The sequence below is a fragment of the Megalopta genalis genome, chromosome 9 (assembly GCF_051020955.1).
Source record: "Megalopta genalis isolate 19385.01 chromosome 9, iyMegGena1_principal, whole genome shotgun sequence".
Taxonomy (NCBI): Eukaryota; Metazoa; Arthropoda; class Insecta; order Hymenoptera; family Halictidae; genus Megalopta; species Megalopta genalis.
The window spans coordinates 10205787-10225914 of record NC_135021.1 but is presented as its reverse complement, the minus strand read 5'-3'; the positions used below and the strand labels follow the sequence as shown (position 1 = coordinate 10225914).

At 40.0% G+C, this 20128-nt stretch overlaps 1 protein-coding gene and 1 long non-coding RNA gene across 4 annotated transcripts; one reads left to right on the top strand and one right to left on the bottom strand.

Moving 5' to 3' along the window:
* The first annotated feature begins 7412 nt into the window (after positions 1 to 7412).
* LOC117227910 (very long chain fatty acid elongase 4) lies at positions 7413 to 20113 on the top strand. 3 transcript variants are annotated; one of them, XM_033483454.2, is made up of 7 exons: positions 7413 to 7743; positions 15381 to 15462; positions 16106 to 16293; positions 17188 to 17268; positions 17343 to 17514; positions 19123 to 19400; positions 19562 to 20113. In XM_033483454.2, the coding sequence occupies exons 2-7, from the start codon at positions 15384 to 15386 to the stop codon at positions 19703 to 19705; spliced, it is 942 nt and encodes a 313-aa protein (XP_033339345.1). In that variant the 5' UTR covers positions 7413 to 7743; positions 15381 to 15383; the 3' UTR covers positions 19706 to 20113. The 3 variants fall into 3 exon arrangements, with proteins under 3 accessions (XP_033339345.1, XP_033339346.1, XP_033339344.1); XM_033483455.2 differs by lacking the exon at positions 7413 to 7743 and adding an exon at positions 10251 to 10357; XM_033483453.2 differs by lacking the exon at positions 7413 to 7743 and adding an exon at positions 15143 to 15166.
* Positions 15575 to 18346, bottom strand: LOC117227913 (uncharacterized). The gene is made up of 3 exons (XR_004492189.2): positions 18061 to 18346; positions 17637 to 17920; positions 15575 to 17561 (listed from the first exon to the last, which is right to left on the bottom strand). It is a non-coding gene; the product is annotated as an uncharacterized LOC117227913 (long non-coding RNA).
* Positions 20114 to 20128: the final 15 nt, after the last annotated feature.

Below are 20128 nucleotides of genomic sequence, written 5' to 3'. Positions count from 1 at the left end.
CTTACAGAATAAACGCCCAAGCAATTTCTGCCCCGGCCAGCAGAACTCCCCGAGAATCGCATCAGCGGCAAATAAATTTCACGTTTAATTGTTGGCTGTTCGTTAAACGCTCCCTACATTCCACGGCCGTAGCGGGACCAAGCGGCTTGTGTACCGTTTGCTGGCTGGGCAAAAAAAAAAAATCGGACCTACCGAAAAAGAATCCCGGCGAACGACGATCTTGGGTCCTCCGAAAAGAAAGAGGCGAATCGGATGCAGGTGAAAGGTGATAGCAACGATGCCGACAATCACCGAAGACGCTCCCGGCGAAATAATCACGAATATTTTGAAATACGAGTTTCGCGGTTAACACGTTCCGTGCCGAGCTTTTTTTACTCGAATCTTCACACTTTGATATTTGACTAAAACTTGATGTATTACGTGCAATTATTAATTCTCGTACACATAACAACGTAACAAAAACTTATCAACGCCCATTCTTGCGGTGGAAATTGATTCTTCGGTTCTAAATTTCTTGTAAACAATTTGTTCAGTTCACTAAGTAAACATGCAAGCGTGTACCATCGATGGTACACGTGGCACGGAACGTGTTAAAGGATCGCCAGCCGGTTTTTAATCTGTCTCTCACCTGGAGTCGACTTTTACGTAGCATCGCTTTCTCTCGGATCCGTATTTACATCCTGCGGAGCTGCGGCAGTCGGACAATGCGACTGCAATTGCCGCAACGGGAGTAAATAGCGCGTAGTATGAAGGTCGGACAATTCGGGAACACGATCGGAACAGGATTATATTAGGTTGGTGCGTATGAAATGTCGGATTTTTAAGTGAATATATAAAACTGCATATCTTTTTTCAAAAGTTGTTTATTTAATCAAAATATGCTCCATTTGCCTCAATACATTTTTCCCAACGAGATCTAATGCGTAGATGCCTGTCTCGAAGAAATTCTGATCTTTAGAATCAATAAACTCTGATATAGAATTTTTCAGACTGTCTTCATTTTCATACTGTTTAATCCGTAAAAGCTGTTCTAAATGTATACAAAAATGAAAGTCGGTTGGCGAAAGATCCGGCGAATAAGCTGGGTGCTGCTAAATTTCATATTTTAATTCATTTAATTTCGCAACTGTTTTGTACGACGTATGCGGCCGAGCGTTGTCATGGAGCCATGCCGATTAACAAGTGATGGGCGTATAATTTTCAATTTTTCATGCATTTCAGCAATGTAATTGTCTCCCCAATTCTGGTAGCAAGTTCCCTTGTAGATACAGTTGGATTCGTTCCAACCAATGCTTTCAGAGAATCATTTTTCACAGACGTTTCGGGTTGTCCACGCGGTTCATTTTGTAGGGAGAAATCAGCAGACCGAAAATTTTCAAACCAACGCTGTACTTTTCGCGCGATCGTTAACAGTATTCTCCCCAAAAAGAGCCTGGTTTATATTACGTGCAACTTTTGCAGCATTATTACCAAGTTTATACTCATATAAAAAAATTACACACACACACACACACACGAATATCGGCTGAATTCATATCCTTACGAAATTCAAAACAAATAACAAAATGGAACACTTTCGAGAAAATCTTCTTTGTTGAAATGTGACTCTGGCAATGGACAGTACGACTATAAACGAGGTTATGCCACAAACGAAAGCATAACGAAAACAGGGTCACGTATAACGAAAATCCGACATTTCATATGCACCAACCTAATATTTTTGACGAAGATAATTCAATATGCTTGGGAACATTTATAATTTTATTTGTAGATTTCTTTCGACACATTTATTATGGAATTTCTTCTAATATGTTAGCTTTTCAACGACAATAATGGAACATGGGGTAATTAAAATTAATTGCCAGAGAATAGATGGCCAAGCAATATTTATTCCCTGGGTCCAAATGGACCCGAGCTTTGAAAACGTTGTAATCTATTGATCCGAGATATTCGAAGGTACAGTAAATTCTCCCAAATTCACGCTCAGATTGCGCACAAAAATGAACAATTTGCGGCTCGTTTTTATAATTACCGATTATCAACAATTATTAAAAGTCTATAAAACTATAAAGCAAGGATAACGACTATAGCAACTATATGCAACTATAAGCAACTATAAGCAACTATAAAGCAAGACTCGAATAATCGTATCTTCTTTTCCCAAATTGTCCATTTCTGCGTGCCATCTGAGCGCGAATTAGGGAGAATTTATTGTATTTCGTTGATCGTTTCCTGGAACGTTGGAATATTACCATCTTTCTAAGTGACCAAGCTCGAGCGCCTTCAGAAATCGAATTTTCAATAGATTCAACAATTAAACCATTTTTTTGGAATACCTGAAATGTTTACACCAGCTCGCATCCGGAGAAAGCGTCAGATAGCAACGCATGCTTCCAGCTTGTTTGACCGTCCGCATAATCGTCGATTTTTCTCAAAACATTTGCCAAGCGTCGATTAATTTTTTTATCCTCGATCTCCGCCGCGAAGTAGGTCCGATCGAAAGAGTCGTCATACTTACGCATCGATTGATTTCCGTTCTTCGCGTTAATTGATGCACAGTTTAGACATTAATTGATTTACGCATTCCACGTTAATCGTTTTAGATTTTGAACATCAATTCCTCGACACTTTTAACATTAATCGTTTTACGCTTTTTACGTTAATTGCTTTACACATTTTACATTAATTGTTTCACGCTTTTTACATCAATCGATTAACACTTTTTACATTAATTGCTTCACACTTTGTACATTAATTGTTTTACGTTTTTAACATTAATTGCTTCATGCTTTTTATATTAATTGCATCTCGCTTTTTACATCAATTCGTTCAGAGCCAACATCCTAGTCCGAATCAGTCGAATTCAAGATGGCGGTCATATTTTCTGAAGATCGCGATTTATGGTTGAATGCAGATCAGCGTAAATCGTTCGATTTCTCGATATCGATCTTAGAATTGCAAATGGATTATTCTGTTCGCGCACCGGTGGGCACGGTTTAGCCCTATCTAGATCCTGAGCACGCGAACAGCGTCTCACCTTCTATTGTCTTTCAGCTCGCAGGTCGCGCTATCCTTGCTTCATCGACGTCGACAATCTGTTTCACAAATGGCCGAGTAATTCGGTCGCAGATTTATTAGACCCCATTAACTGCTGATAACTCGATTAACCGTTCACCGTAACGCAATTTGTACCGATAATGGCCGCCGATCGATCACGAATCCTGGGCGCTTCGGGCAGTCTTCGACCGTTTGCTAATTTTCTAGTGTCCTGCGAAGAAGAATACAGATTCATGGAAATTGTGTATCGCGTATTGGGATTGAAAGGAAATCCGAGCCTCGTTATTCCAAAATCTATTTCATGATATCAATCATTCGACGTAGCATCGTTCTGGGTTTGGCTTTCCTCCACGAAGCAATTAGTCTCTGCGGAAAAAAGACGAATCTAGTAGATCCCTCGTTGAACAAACAGTAAATTGTTTAAAATTGCCAAGACCGTCGTTTTCGTGGAGATTTTTGAAAATTTCTGTAACAATGATCCAAAAGCAATCGACAAGTTCGGGAACGATATTGGAGTTACTGTCAACACGTTCACCTAATTTTCTCGAGCGCGCAATCTAACGAAATTCCCTAAAATCGAGCTAACTTAATTAACGAAATAAAAATCGTACGATAATGAACACCCTTTCAATCCCAGCGTTTCTCATATCCTAATCGAAGCCACGCTGATTTCATTAATAGAACTCCATTAGTCGAACACGCCTGATTAAGACGGAGCGGACCGAGCTTCCCGAGGATGTTAGGCTCGTTTTGTCATACATTTTCTAACATCCCGCGCGACTAAAGCGTTGCCATTAGCGTGGTACACGCACCGCGCCGGAGATTTCTGAACGAACACAAGGCGGCAGGCTGTACCGTGCGAAATAAACGAGAAGCGGCGGCTAGTTAGGTCCAGAAGTGACCTAATAGAAAGCAAAACGGTACTTTAACGGAACGCAACGTCGCGCCAGAGTCGGACCGACAGGGATTCGGTCTCTCGTCACCGAGGAAAGCCGATCTCTCGAACGGTTCCAGGACGACCTTGACCCGAATTAGAAACCCGCCGGGGTATGGCGAACGCGTGCGCAGTCTTTTTTCGGGAGTAATTAACGATCCGTGGAATTAATTACTTGTTCGATACACTGGTTAAGCGGACATTGTTGTTAATGCGTTCGCCGCTGGATGCTTCGACATGATTTTGTATTAACACGTTGGGCGCCGCGTCGGTCAAATATGGTTGACACTAATTATTGACCAATTTTTAAAATTCATATAATATATTATATATAATAATATAATATATATAATATATTATATATAATAATATAATACATATAATATATTATATATAATAATATAATACATATAATATATTATATATAATAATATAATACATATAATATATTATATATAAAATTATTATTATTAATCAATATATTAATATATTCATATAATATATTCGAACAAACTGAATTTTACTAGGATGTTTCGGATGCGAGAGAGTTCCAATATCATCCACTATGGTAAGTTTTAACTTTCTAATTTCGGTTTAACTAAGTAAACTGCTCTGACTTTTGTGGGAATTTTGGTGGTTGATTGTGGGCGTTGAACATGTCAACGTAGCTGGAACGAGCTGATCTTCGTTTGGGCGATCGGTGTTCTCGTCGTCTTACGTGCCCGTTTATTAGCATAAACGTTTTTCTCCTGATTGCTTTGCTCGGCGAGCAAAGGTTTTTGTAGAATCTTGCTCTAATGCTCTTGCTCTAATGCGACGTTTAACGAAGTTCGATGTTGTTGAATCATTAACACTAGATTTACGGAACCCGCCAAAATGACGGGTCACTAATTTTTTAATTTACAATTATTCATATCGTAAAGATATGAATTACTTGCGGCAAATGTTACAATAACACTATTGTTACTTTTATAAACTAATATAAAACAGCTGTTTCTTGTGCTCTGTAAATCCAGTAAGATGACAGGAATGTTGAGATCGTACGAGAAGCAAACCCGTTTGTTTATGTTAACAATCTTTGCGGATGATGCGGTTAATACATGTTTCTCGTCATTGTTATACGGATTTTTGTGCGAAATGATAATTATTTGCGATTATTTACAAGACACAGAAGCTGCACAGACATTTCGTTCCTCCTTTAATTATTTCATTGAGCATTTCATTTCGTTAATGCAATTATATATTTAAATTCCTGAAATGGTTTTACGATTTTCTATTCGATCTATTCATATTTGTCATAAATGCATAAAATCTGCAGCCTAGTTGTGACTATTTAGTATAATATGAATATGCGAGCCGTTTAAAGCAAAAGTGATGTAAGTCAATTTTTTACTAGATTGATTTAATATTATTAAATCATGTTTAACTTATCATTTCATTCGATCTTTTTTTATTAGTTTAAGTTAAAGCTTGAAAATGAGTTACATAAAAGAGTTGTAATTAATTTTTCATATCATTACATTTTACAAAACTTTTAATTTATCTTTCGTTATCCACAAATTAATGCCATTTACACCATTTCTGCTTTCAATGGCTCATATATTGTCTACATAATAGTGTCCAGCGTTATTACAAATATAAAAATCTCTGAACAAAATTCTTTCTCTGACTCCACAAAATGTCCTCATCGATGTCCTATAAATCAGAGACATAAACCATGCTCTGCCAAACGAACCCTGACTTCCAAGGTCATCACTCTACCCTCGTCATCTCCATATCGAACCATCCTGATCCCACAAATTGAATCTTAGAAGCCCTGTTCACAAATTCGTGGCACATCCAGCTTCCTGGACCGTCTCTTCCAAAACAAGCACTCTCTCCCTACGCGCTTTTCTCTCTCTCTCTCTCTCTCTCGTTCTCTTTCTCTCTGTCGCTCTCTCTACCGAAGAATCGGGGCCACGTCGGAGTCGTCGTGTAGCCGGTGTTACACAAACGGTGCCGGTTTCTATCGGCGCGGCGGCGGTGGTGGGCACACCGTACACACAGCAAGTCACGCTGACGCGTGGCCAGATCGCGGCGGAAACCGGCGCAGGGAATTCGGGGTGGGGGTAGTAGTGGGGAGAACACTGGCATGAAAGTTTACGTTGCATACTACAGGATGGTCAACGTCATCTGACGCGCGACTCGACGTATCGTGTTTGAATATGTTCGAATATATATTTATTCTTTATATATTATAATTATTATATAATTTATTTGCATTATAAATAAAAAACAAAAAAGTAAATAAAACAAGAAACAAAATAATTGTCTGATAACGAAGCGAAAGTATTTTTTTATTTTATTTATTTTCAATTCTTATCTATTTTTAGCGAAAGCAAAAACTCGGTTACAGACAACCCAAATTGCATGGGTAGATACGAACAACGGATTCTATCTGGCTGCATCGAAAGTTATTTATGACTCGACCTAATATATACTGAATTTGAAAGATGCGTCAAATTCACGTGGCTTGTAATATGAGGAGAAGTAAAATTGATATATCATGACCAGACGCGCCAGTTGATTCCTATTCAATAGTAATATTATTAGTATTCCTATTCCAACCTAATTGTTTTCAAAAACGGTGCCTTAAATAAAAAGTGTTATTCCTCTTTCTCGACTTATTTTTGCATGTAGAATCACACCCTTGCTGGTTGTACCACGATTTTCCGAACACTCTCTCTCTCTCTCTCTCTCTATATATATATATATATATATATATTACATATATAATATATAATAAATAAATAAATAATATATATATACATTACATATATAATATATAATATAAATAAATAAATAAATAATATATATATATATATATATAAAAAGAGAAAACTATGAAATCAAAGAACAAGATTTTGGCAACTGTGTAATAAGAAGCTTGTAATCCTCGCACATTAAATAAACATAACATTACATTACTACGATTCACGACGTTCGCCTCGTATAACATCAGTCATGAATTATATTCCCATTACTACCTCCACCCCGAGGCCCTTGCGCCGGTTTCCGTCGCGATCTGGCTCCCGCGGGGACCGTCGACGGTCCTCATAGGTCGACTGGCCGACGAGGATCTCCGCGCCGGGGGTGGGGAGGGAGAGAAAGATCGAGCCGCGGGGATCGGTTCGGGCCCGACCGATTCGGGACGATCTATCCCCACGGTATCAGGTCCCACTACCTCCACGAGGAAACCTTCGTTCGGCCTCGTTCGAGGAACGCGTCCCCTTCGCGTAGCCTGTCGCCGCACACCGTCTCGCCTGTGGGGGTGTCTGCCGGGAGGGGAGGTGCGCGGCGTAGAGGTGTGCGACAAGGTGGAGGATAAGCAACCGAAACCAAGCGCCAAAGTAGGACCAAAGTTATAAAGCTGACCGGCGAAGCGGGCGCGAAGCGCTGCCACTTTGCTCATCGACCTCGACGTATCGCGATCCGCGACACCTTCCCCCGAGTGAGACCGAACACCTGGGAGGATCCAGGTGTCACCTCCGCCAGTGTCTCGTCCGTCTGATCACCTCCGGCTTAGATAGAGTACGGGTCATGTTCCTCTGAGGTGCCACGCCGGCTATACCACCGCACGAGTTTCGATAAGTTAAGCCAGGTGTTCAGGACGTCGACTCCGCTCGGCGAGAGTCGTTTCTTCCACGCCTGTTGCCGTCCACGGGAATCACATTCGCACTTCCGGAGAACGCTGACCTATCTGGGTCCTCAAGGTAAGAGCTGCGCCTCCGGACGGTCTCTCGTGCCACGCGAGCACCTACGGTGGATCTCTCCAATGGAATTTTCTGGATAAATGTGGAGATCGTTTTCGTTGCGATTTTTGTAGAAAAGTTTATTACCGGCTCGATGATTGGGGGATATTCTTCGGTGATTGTTGAGAAGGTTTTTGGGGCGATCTTTGTGCTGGGTCTTGGGCGGGCTTTTTGCGAGAAAAAGTGCAGGAAGGGGATCTCTGTGAAGCATCTTTATTCTGTGGTTTTGTAAAGATTTTACGATTTGTCGTAACGTTTGGTTTCGAAAGTTTGCGGCCGATCAGAAGCACCTGCGATTTTTCGGAGCTTTCCCTTGGAAATATCTATACCTTCTGTCGATACGTTGTATCGTACTGGATTCTTGTAGATCGTTTCATAGATCAATCTTGATATTCGTTTTGCATTTCGATTTTTATAACGTTTGTTTTATTAGTATCAAATCATTCTCGCACGACCGTCTAGTTTTAACAGTTTATGCTGAATCAGAAAAGAAAAGTAATTTTTGTAGACTTTTCCTGGAAGGTCTATAAACTTTCTAGCATAAGTATTTCTCTTATCCAAAAAAAGATCAAAATTTGCTTCTCATTTCAACAACTGTATCAAATTTCAAACAAGGTATTCACGCTCTTACAATCTCTTAATCCGCCGACCATTCTAAATATTGCTTCATAACTTCTGTCACGAATACATGAAACTTAGTGTAATCTTAGTGCGAACCCAGTAATAGTCTAATTATCATGTCTCTCTAAACGTCGCGTTCGACAAGCCCGTCTTCTTCAAGTTCTCTACGGTGAAGTACGCGACCTTCTTCGGGGACTATTCACGAGTTCCTGGTGTAGTTAACTCGGAGGTCTGGTCCACGGTCGTTTGAGTGTCGCTTGTAGAAATCTGTGATGTATCTCTTGCGCGAGCGGCTCTCTTCGTCAGCTCTCGAGAGACCATTCACTGGAGGCACTCACTGTCGGCTCGTTCTCGGGACTCGTTCATGCAACTTTTCTTCATTAATTGACAGTCCCCGAGACTTTAAATCAGTCGTCAGTCATTGGTAGCTGAGTATACTGTCAACGGGATATCCCTTGTGGCTGTCTCTTCAACGTCTGTTCTGTCTAACAAGTATGCCTTTTGTCGGTCAGCTTTGCAACATTATGTGACAAGTGGCATTGTAGTCTTGGAATCTTGAAAATTGGCTCGAGAATAAAGAAAGTAATCGTTAGGTCGGGTCATAAATAATTTTCATGAGGATTATTGAACGGAGTAACAATAACGATGAGAATGGTTAAAAATAGAACAGAAATAGAAGTATAATAATAATTTATAGAGCGCGGATTTTATGAATTCATGAAAAAAAATGAGTAGACGAAAGACAAAATTGTAAAGATATATATCGTCGTCGACTTTAGTACAGAATTTAATAAATTCATTAATGCCAGTAATAATTTAAATCGTAAACTAACAAGTTATCCACGGTAGCATAATTTAATAATTTTATCAAAAATCGCTATTTAAAAGAAGAAAAGTAAAAGAAAGTTAAAAAAAAGTAAGTAAAAGAAAAAGTAAAAGAAAAAAGTAAAGAAGTAAAAGTCCCTTTTTGCGTCGTCACGTAAAATATTAACAACTGTCTCTTAAAACAACAATAAAGTGCCCGAAAATAGTGATACAGTCGAATAAAGACCTAACATTTGCTGCGAATGGAGCAACACAAGTGATCTTACGCGTGGTACCAAAATGGCGGCCACTTGTCTAAATGGATTTCAACCTAAAATCGCAAAGACGCGCTTAACACGTTCAGTGCCGCATCGCTCACATTCGGGTGACACTAATTTGTTTTATTAATTTTCAAAAAATTAATTTTTACTGCAATAGATTCGAACAAACTGAATCTTACTAGAACGTTTAGAATGCAAAAGAGATCAAATACCGTCCACTATGGTAACTTTTAACTTTCTAGTTTCCGTTCCATTAATTAAATTACTTCGTCGATTTCGTGGGGAATTTTTGGAGATGAGTTTCGACACGTAACGTGTTAAATCCAGCACAGAAGTAGTCGCGAGTATCCAGAATGATTTAGAGAACTGTCTAAGTGCAGATTCAAGTATCAAGGCAGGTTATTAACGAGCTAAGCAAGAAGAAACAATGGGACGCACATGAAAGTTCCGTTTGCAACGCGACCGCCATCTTTTCGCGCCAGCTGGACCGAGTATAAAGCTATTTATCGCTTTCTAATTTGAATATAATAAATACTTTCACGTTACCGGGACTCATCACATATTAATTATCCAAAGACATTAACGAACCGTCCAACGGCTCGGTTTTACGACCGCTAATAATAGCAAACGGCTTGTAAATCTCTTTGTCGTGAGATTTACGATACAATTGTTCCGGGTACGATTGAATACATTATTTAATATTAATTAATTGATATTAATGAATCGCGGACAATGGGTCAACGCGATGGACACCAATACCGGAAGACTGTGGACTCGAATAAGTTCTGTCAGTTCGATCGCGAAAGCTCAGAGGAACGGTGGCTTGTGACAGTGAGAGCTCAAGGGAAGAAGAGAAGATCGATCCACCGGTAATTTCACTCAGCCTCTGGAGATTATCAATCGATTTATCCGACTTTCACCGTGGAGATCACTCGAGTGTCGGGCTACGGGAGAATCGGTGCCGTTGCAATCTACGATGCGATGAAACACGTTCGATCGGCAACAACCGTGACTAAAACCGCGCGGCTTTTACGCGTTCATCGCAAAAATTCACTTCGACGAAATTCGAAAAGAATTACTTTCGTTCGACACGAACTGCAACTATTTTAGAATCCATCGCGCCGATTTTAACGACGATTGAAACTCAGCCGAAGAAACGAAAAATTTTATTTTAGAAATCTGAGAGAGGTTATTTAGCTTCTGAAAAATTCCATTCTTCTGACGTTATTGGACATTGCTAGACAAAGTTAGACATTGTTATTGGACAAAGTTTTCTGTGTCAATTACATGGCATAGCAGTTTTTTTTTTATTTCTTCCTTCAATAGTTTCGATAAATTGGAGACACTGCTCTGCATCTTGTTTATTCATTTCTCCTCGAAATGCATAAACTCTGCAATCAAGCAACTACAAATATAGTCGTTTTCGCTCGAAAAGTCAAGGTTATTTTAATCGAAGGATTAGTGTACTTTGATGAAGACTTCGAGCGGATTCCTCGTGCATTATTTTGGATGACAGAGATCTGAACCACGTTCGATTATCTCGCAACGATGCTAATAATGCATCGTGCAGCGCAACGAAACTTCCGAACAGATTTCTCCGAGAATTCATTGTAACGTACGCAACTAAATCGCGAAGATTTCAATGCCGGCGTTTATTCTAAAAGTTGCTCGGGAAATAAAGTGCCGCGAGCTTGCATAAACATGGGAATGTCGTAGGCTGACATAAACTTGGGGATATTGTGGGCATTGTAACGGCAGCGTCGGGATAGATATCGCCGATAAATAATGGACTGGTATGGAGCGCGCTTTCGTTTCGCCGATGGAACAGGTTTGCGCGATGCGTGTAATTCGCGAAATCGCATAGCACACACCGGAAAATCGAAGCGGTGTCGCTAAACGGATAGAGAAACGTGTCGTCAGCGTTTCAAATTAACGGGAGTTTCGAATAATCGCGAGAGAAGGCAACGCGTGCCGTTTCGGCGCGATTCATGGTCGTATAATGCGCGCAAAAAAAAGATCGTGTTTAGTGTGTCGCGAATGTTACACACGACGTTGTCACGAATCTGCTGTAACTAGGTAACGGGGAAGCTCGAAGCACAACTTTGATCGGCGCGAGAAAATTCTCTTGCTACTTTCTCGAACGTACGTTTACATAGAACGACTGTTCAAACCTATTCGGACGGTACAAATTGCTTCTTCGTGGAATCAAACGGAACTGTTTTCAATTACTAGTCTGCGGATCTTTATGCAATAAAATTTGTCATCATCTCTCATATTAAACAGAAATGAGATAAGAATGTATTTCTTTTTTAAATGGTGTTACTACAGTGAAAGTAATGCTGCGGTATTTAAAAATTTGTTTGTCTTCGCTATTCTGTGGTTCTAATTATCCATTTTTGCTATAAATGCATCAAATCCGCAGTCTATTAATTACAACAGAATTTCGATTAATCGAACTGGAATTTCCTTGATTATTATTATTTAGATTTTTTATTGTTGCAAGTAATAACGATGAACGATCTCGATCATATTATCCTATTTGTACCAATAATTAATTAAAACTGAAAAGAATTGAACAATCTATTTTGAACTCGAATAATCGATGTTCTGCTGTACTTCGCTTTGAAGCGCGTGCCACAACTAAGCAATAAAGTGTCCGACTTCAACGAGAAAAATGGAATATTATCGATATCAGTATATTGACAATCGGATTTTACTGTTATTTTATTGTATCAGTTATGGTTACTTTAAACATGGGTGTCCCATAATTATGTTAACATCCGGAAAGGGATGATTCCTGAGGTCAATTAAAAAATAACCTTAACATTTATATTAATAACTTAACGTTCCTTAACATAATTATGTGAAATCTTGTATTATTGAGTTTGTTATGGTGAAGCGGATGACGGAAAATCTTCGTTTAAATACGTGAAAGTGTTAGCTGTTGATAAGTAGTGACTTTTTATGAGTTGATATTATAATATATATTGATTTATTATATTATATCATATCGATATATTATATCGATTATTATTACATTATATCGATATATTTATTTATATGATTTATATAACTTATGATAATTGACTTTTCATTGTCGTTAGGGGATTGAATCATTCTATCGTACTTTTCTAAAATTACAGTAGGTTTTAATATTCCTCGTGAGTCTTCGCGAAACAATTTATCATCAGTTTATGAAAATGAGCGCGACAGCTTCGGAGGACAAAGTGTGGTTCCAATCACGGAATTGCAGTTGCTCAAACATTTTCCATTCGAAAAGACGAAGATTCCTCCAAAAAAGCATGAAAGACCTCGAATTTCTTCGAAGGTCTCCCAAATTTCTTCGACGGTCTTCGTATTTTGTCGAAGGCCTTTGAATTTCAGCTCTCAAAAACAATCTCATTTTACGGACAATCTTCAAGAACGACTGCCGTCCGAAGTCTGTTAAAACCGTGGCAAAGCGTGGCGTATCGTGCGAGCTCCGTTTATAGTCCCGTTGGTCGTTACAAGGTTTCGGTTAGTTCAAGGCGGCGCCTGTGGGGAGACAGGGTGGGGGGAGGGTGAACTTGCACTTGCCACGGGATCATCGAGCGAAGCCGGTGCGCAAATGAAAGTTGGAGATTCCAGTCGATCTGGGGTGGTGGAGGGAGGGGGGATAAGGGGAAGTCATCGAACGGCTCGAAACTCGAGCCGCGCCGCGAAAGATCGCACGAAACACGTTATTCCCGCTGACGCGGGGAGATTGCTAGCGAGCGACTCCGGTAACGTGAAAGTTACATATGACGTTTCCATCTTTGAGTGAACGACCGGACAACGGAACTCGGCAAGGCGGCGATCATTAAGCAGTATCCCGATAATGACAGCGGTTCAAACCGCCGCGAAGAAAGCTCTGCGGGAGCTCTTATCCTATCGTCCTGGCCGCCACTTTCCGTTTTATCGAGCGGAATCTCTGCGCGATCATTTACAAGCCCCGAACGTCCGCGCTAGCTGACGAAATCGCGATTAGCCTGCGGATTCGACATGTTTAGAAGAAAAATGGATAAGTGAAATTTCGAACCTGATCTACCCGCAGGCTATTGAGAATCGTGAAAGGTGTAAAGGATCGTCGTGGAAATCGATAGAGGATATTTTTATTTGCCACGTTGATCCGCAGTTTAAGTGCGGAACATCTCGGAATGTTTATGATTAATTTTTTCGGGAGCTGAATTATCAATTGAAACAAAGATAATAGAACGTTGCTTTGGGCAAAATGTTCAGAAAGTACCATCGAAGATAATGTTTCAGACAATACGCTTGAACGGAGCGACGAAAAATGTTTAAACGTTTGATGGTAGTAGTCTGTTTAAACGTAGTGCCAGTAGTCTGTGTCAATGTTTCATGCTGGCAGCCTGAAACTGTACCTAGCGAACACCTGTACTGCGAAGTTTGATGAATTCGTAACGTCCAATCAGGGACGAGTAAATTAGAAACTTCCTCTTATCTTTGCCCCGTTCCTATCGAACGTTTTTCTGTCCGATAGTTCAGTTTCTCTTAATCCGATCGAGCGAACGGAAAACGTAAACTCGTTTGGAATCCTTGTTTCTGTAAACTAGGCTAGCTGGATGTCGAGCATCCTAATTTCTCGCGGTTTATTTGTAATCAATGATTACCGCGACTGGTTTACTTTATGGTGCTTCATTCGCGACTATATCGCGACTGTATGGAGCATGCACGTAAGTTAGTTATATTTCAATTTCGGTTGCACTTGCAGCGTAACAGTCTTAATAGAACGGTAACGAACGGTACGTTAATGAACACCGTGGTTTATCATCGTTTACGGTATCGAGAATGGCTGTAGTTAACTGGTTATTGCAAATGGCATTCTAGTTTATTACGCAATGGATCTGCTATAAATCAACTTCGTATTCGATCCTAAAAATTGGATCAATCGACAGGTTTGAACATTGTTTAAAATGATTTCCAAAATGTAATCGCTTCTTCTCGATTGACATCTCAAATTTTTGTACGATGATTGCGAAATTAATTTGTTAAGAGCAGGTGTATAGTAATTTCTACCTAATTCGCGCTCAGATTGCGCACGCAAAAATGGACGATTTGGGAAGAGGAGATACGATTATTCGATTCGAGTTATAGTTGCCGATTGTCAAGGTTTATTTTTTATTTCAGTGCCGCAAGACCCATTTTGTGCTCATTTTTTGTCCATTTTTGTACGCAATCTGAGTGCGAATTAGGGAGAAATTGCTGTATTCACAAGAGATCGGTGAAAATAGTGTTCGAACGACGGCGATCCGAATGTCAGTTCCATTAAAACGTAAGCTTCCTTTTCCTCCCAATTAATCTGCCACGTGTCCGAAAACCTTATGGCAAATCGTCACAGTTTGCTTTAAACAAGTGAAGTATTCGAGGTGAAAGCAGTTTAATGAACGATACACGAATTTGTTGCTCTTCAGGCGAATGAAAGTTGGAAGGTTGCTTGAACTTCCGAAGAAATATACGTTCTCCAGTTAATTGTAAAACATTGCAAGCGTAAAAATTCGGTGTAAGTGAAGAAAAAAAGAAACGAGCGAGATAATTGTTTTCAACCAGGATAAATAAGGGAAGAAGCGCCGGAGAGAGTTTACACTGCAGTTAGCAATTTCCTGTCCAAGATTATATTCCTTCTACTCGGGATGCATTCCGTAAGATACCAATCAATTTCACTCGCTGCAGTACCTATTAGGCATTCTGCAAAATCTCATTCCACTTTTACGTTCTTCGAAAATTCACCGTATTTTCTAAATTCTAATTGATGAAAACATAACGTAATCTCTCATTCGTCCGCTTTCTAGAAGTACATTTTCCAATTTACAATTACGAACATCTCTTGACCCGAAGCTTGTGTGTCTGTTCCAGGCAATGGCGAACATATTCAATTCCACGGCGACGTTAATAAATGACGCCTACAATTACTACCTCTGGACCCTGTCCCTCGCTGGTAAGACGTTTTATGGTTTATCAAATATTGCACACGTAATTGTTATTAAATAGTGCTCACGGGTGACCTGCCGGTCATCGAAAATTTTCGCTCCCAAAATATCATGATAGAGTCTCACTTCATCATCCGTTATTATTTATCATATATTATTTATCATCGCATTACATAAAATATTAGATATATTTTTTATGGAACATTTCACCAACTATTAGAAATCCTGAAAATCACGATACACGGAAGATCACGCTTTGCATCAAATAACCGGCTCGATAAAGCTACTTTAGCCATCGGTGTTAGGCTCCAGTATCATTATTAGATTGCGGATCTTTATGCACTTATGATCAAAATGGACACGTCAAATGTACAATAGCGAAAACTGTCGAAAAATATAAAGATGCTATTACATTCTTCGTGACTTCTCAAAATTAATAGAAGAATAAATAAATCTGTGTGCACTTCAAACTTTTTGCAATTGATGCAGCGAATTTGCGTTTTGCATAATAATCCGCAGTCTAATCATTATACTATTCCTTGCAACAGCATCGGAAATTTAGGAGACAATGTCCTACAGTTTGCCAGGTGTTTTACAATGTCCGTGGCGACCCACGATTAATTGCAGCATGATTGCATTGGGTTTTCCTAGACGAACGAACGAGAGGATGGCTGCTGGTCGATTCGCCGAAGCCTACTTTGATCTACACGATGTTGTATCTGCTGATAGTGTGGGCCGGGCCAAAGATCATGAGAAATCGGAAAGCGTTCAAGCTGACCTGGGCCCTCGTACCCTATAATCTCTCGATGGCCTGTCTGAACGCGTACATCGCCATTCAGGTACATATACACAATCTCTTTGCTTTCTACCACTCGTGTTTCTCCTCTCGTCCCCGATTTCCACATCAACATCAGTTGCACAAGGTGTCCTAACGGTCACGGCTGTCGCGGGTTTATCATCGTTACGCTCGATCCGACAATCCGGCGCTGATCAACCGATGATCAAGCGATCATCGAGCCTCGTCGGAGGAATCTCCGGTGGAATGCTAATTGAACGGTGAACGTGTGTCGGTTTGCCACCGCGGTGACTACTGACACAGTTCGCAGATGTAGAAATCAGGTTTCGTTCGGATTTGATTAGCCGAACTCTTCTACTGCAACATTAAGTACCGTTTTATCGCTGTAGGTGTCTGAAGTCTGACGAAGTTACAAGATATTACAAACATAATTTTCCTTGATTATTGTTTCTGCGGTACCTGAACAATGCTATACATTTATGGCAATAATGAACGAAACAGAAAACCATGGAAGACGTTTGGCGCATAACACATTGCATCTGTAAATTAATTAATTGTATTTATTTCGCAACTAGATTGGCAAAGTTGACAGATTCGCAACTATTGGCCAAATGAAAGCTGAAATTCTCGCGTATTTTATTTCCAGTTAAATTTTCACTTAAATATGTTGACAACTCTTTAGCGAGGTCTCTCAAATTCTATTGTACTTATAGTTTTACCATTTGCCGTGAATACTCGCACACTGCGGACATTTACAACAAATAATAACTTTCTATACAAATTGTAGAAGCGAATAGAAATTTATAGCAAGAGATTTATAGTAGAAAGAATATAGCTCCGAGAATTTTATAGCAAGTTAGAAAGTATTATATCAGTATCCCCAAATTTATTGAAAATAAAAGGTACGATCGGCATTAAAGAGATTTGTAATTTCCAGTTGTTTGTAGCATCCACCAGGTTAAGTTACAGTTACGTCTGCCAGCCGATCAGACAGGTGACGCGTCCAGACGAAGTACAGGTGCGGTAAAATCTATACGCTGAAATTTCATATCAATTTCAATGTATACATATTTTTTTTCTTTCCATCGGCAGATCGCTCACGCAGTTTGGTGGTACTACTTCAGCAAGCTCCTCGAGTTTTGTGATACGTTCTTCTTCATCCTCCGGAAGAAGAACAATCAACTAAGCTTCCTCCATGTCTACCATCACTCCACTATGTTCTCGTTATGGTGGATCGGCATCAAATGGGTCCCAAGCGGATCAAGTAAGTGTCTTTTTGATCAGGCAATCTTTGGAAAATCTGTCTTACATCTTGGAACATAGTAAAAGTAGCCAATTAGCTTGAACCATTTAAACAAGCTGCATAAGTTGTGCTAATTTGCTTACGCCTATGAACCACCTTCCTTATTTCAATTAGAAATCTTTCTGTCTCCAATAAAAGTCGAAAATAGGTGTCGCGAGTGTTGCTGTGCGAGCTGATACAGCAATCATTACTAGACCAAGTATAATAAATTAGGGGAGAAATCGCGAGCGCGCGTTTTCACTCGCATGGAACTTATTAGCGCCGAGATATCAAATTCTTGATCGTATACTGAAGGAATTCGCTCACAGAAAGCCGTCGCGTTCATCTATCCATACCAGTGTACCAAATGGAATTTGATGTTCATACGCTAAAAATAAATGAATGAATTCGATGAAAAGTTGCTTTCTTCTGACAAGATATCAAGAACATTTTCACAAAATTTCGATAGTCAAGGTCATTTCAACGATACGAAGTAAAAATATGAAGATTCTAAAATTCCAAACTGACCTTGATATCTTGTCGAGAAAACTTTTTCGAAATTTTTTATACAGCAATTTGTGGTCGGCTGAAAACTAATTAACTCTTGCTTGGAACACCTTTTCGTCAGACCAACAGAGTTATCCAAAAAATCGTAGCGACAGTTACGCAGTACACAGATTAGAGGTTAATGCGGATAATGACATTTAAAATTTTGGAATCTGTCAATTTAGGTGATAACAAAATATTTTGCTGGCACAGAAATGTTCAGGACAATTTTTCCCGCAGCTATCTCATACAAACGAAGTTCATTTGTTATTGCTAATATCAAGGACAGATGATTCCTGCCGTTTTTGCCATAAGATGTAGTGTAAAATCCGGCAAGAATCAAGCGCTGATTAGGCGGTAATAGGCGCCTCTTGTGGTGAAATGTGGAACCTCTGCTCAGGGTCTGTACAGCACCAATTAGTAAGTGGCGGAACGCTGTTAGCTAAATTTAGTTCAGAAATCCGACACTGGTGGCGCCACCAGACAAGTTCAAATTTGCACAGTAGCACCATTTGTGCTAGAATTCTTAACTAAATTTGACTAGCAGTTTCAGTGTTCTGTCACCTACTAATTGGCGTTGCACGGAGTTTGAAAAAAGCTTTTTGATTCCGTCACAAGCGCCGCCACTGTTATTTAAGAAACGTAAAATACAAAATAATGTTTTACTGGTTTCTTGTTGGTATTTTATTAACTTTCGAAGCTCAAATGGAAGCTACAAAATTGTACTTTATGATCAATCACTTTATGTTTGGTAGTTAAGTTTGTAATTGTTAGTTTTCATGTTATTATTACTGAATTATTAAGGTTTATCTTTAGCGGTTAAATTTCCATAATAAAAGAGATTCAGATACGGTAGAATTTCGAGTATCAGACATGCACCCGTTCAAAGCATAGAAATGAGACTACAGTTACATTAACATTACAGATAAATAAACGCAACGGAACATATCTAAAATTTCGAGTATTAATTTTTACTCTCGGATCATTGCAAGGTTTTGTATACTCGTTGAATTAGAATTGTAACTTTAAATCTTGTTTGCTCAGCTTTCCTGCCAGCAATGGTGAATAGCTTCATCCACGTGCTCATGTACTCGTACTACGGGCTGGCCGCGTTCGGACCAACCGTCGCTAAATACCTCTGGTGGAAGAAATACCTGACGATCCTTCAGCTGATACAGTTCACCACTGCCCTGATCCTCGGGATCAACGGCATTCGATCAGGATGCGATTTCCCGCTTTGGATGCAGTACGCCCTCGTAATCTACATGATCTCGTTCATCGCCCTTTTCGGAAACTTCTACGCCAAAGCATACATCGCGAAGGTACGTAACAAATCCAAAAGAAGCTCTTAAATTGCTAGAATGTACTCGTTGCCATCCTGGCAATTAAAAGATAAGAGTAAGATCTACTTGAATTCTAATGTTAGTAAGTTGATAATATCGATCAACATAATGTGTAACACGTTATAAAAATAATTGCGCAGGGCAAGCAAGCGTACGCGGAACGACAGCTCGAGAAGATGAAGGCAGCAAGCGTGCTGATGAAAATGGATCTGACAGAGGGCATGAAATGCAACGGGATCATCGCGAACGGACACACGAACGGTGTGTCGAAAAAGACTCAATAGATATCGTATTTGCTACAATGTTAGCGCGTCGTCGTCGGAGCTCGTATTTTCCGAGCGGTCGCGACGATGAAGAGCATAGAATAAAAAAGAAACAGACGGAGATCCTTGAAGAGAATCGCCTCAGCTAACATCAAACAACCGGAAATCCACGTTCGGCCAGGATATTGTAGTGCTTGGATGTTCACGGTGCACTCCGTGGCCCCACGATCGCATACGAACCCGCATAAATCCCCACACCATGAGTTCGATGTCGTCTGCGAACCGATGCAACGCGATTGTAAACTTAACCGGCCTGCGATTTTCAATTTTCGTTTCACACATGGGACCGAGGAGCTGAGAGAGCTCGAATCGCTGGCCCAGCATATTGTAAATACAAATTATAGTCAAATATACACGGTGTTCAGGGAAGTCCTCGGCCGCTGA

Coding starts and splice junctions, on each gene's coding strand:
- LOC117227910 (XM_033483453.2), top strand. Junction 15,463..16,105: donor CTGGACCCTGTCCCTCGCTG/GTAAGACGTTTT, acceptor GGGTTTTCCTAG/ACGAACGAACGAGAGGATGG. Junction 16,294..17,187: donor ACGCGTACATCGCCATTCAG/GTACATATACAC, acceptor TGTAATTTCCAG/TTGTTTGTAGCATCCACCAG.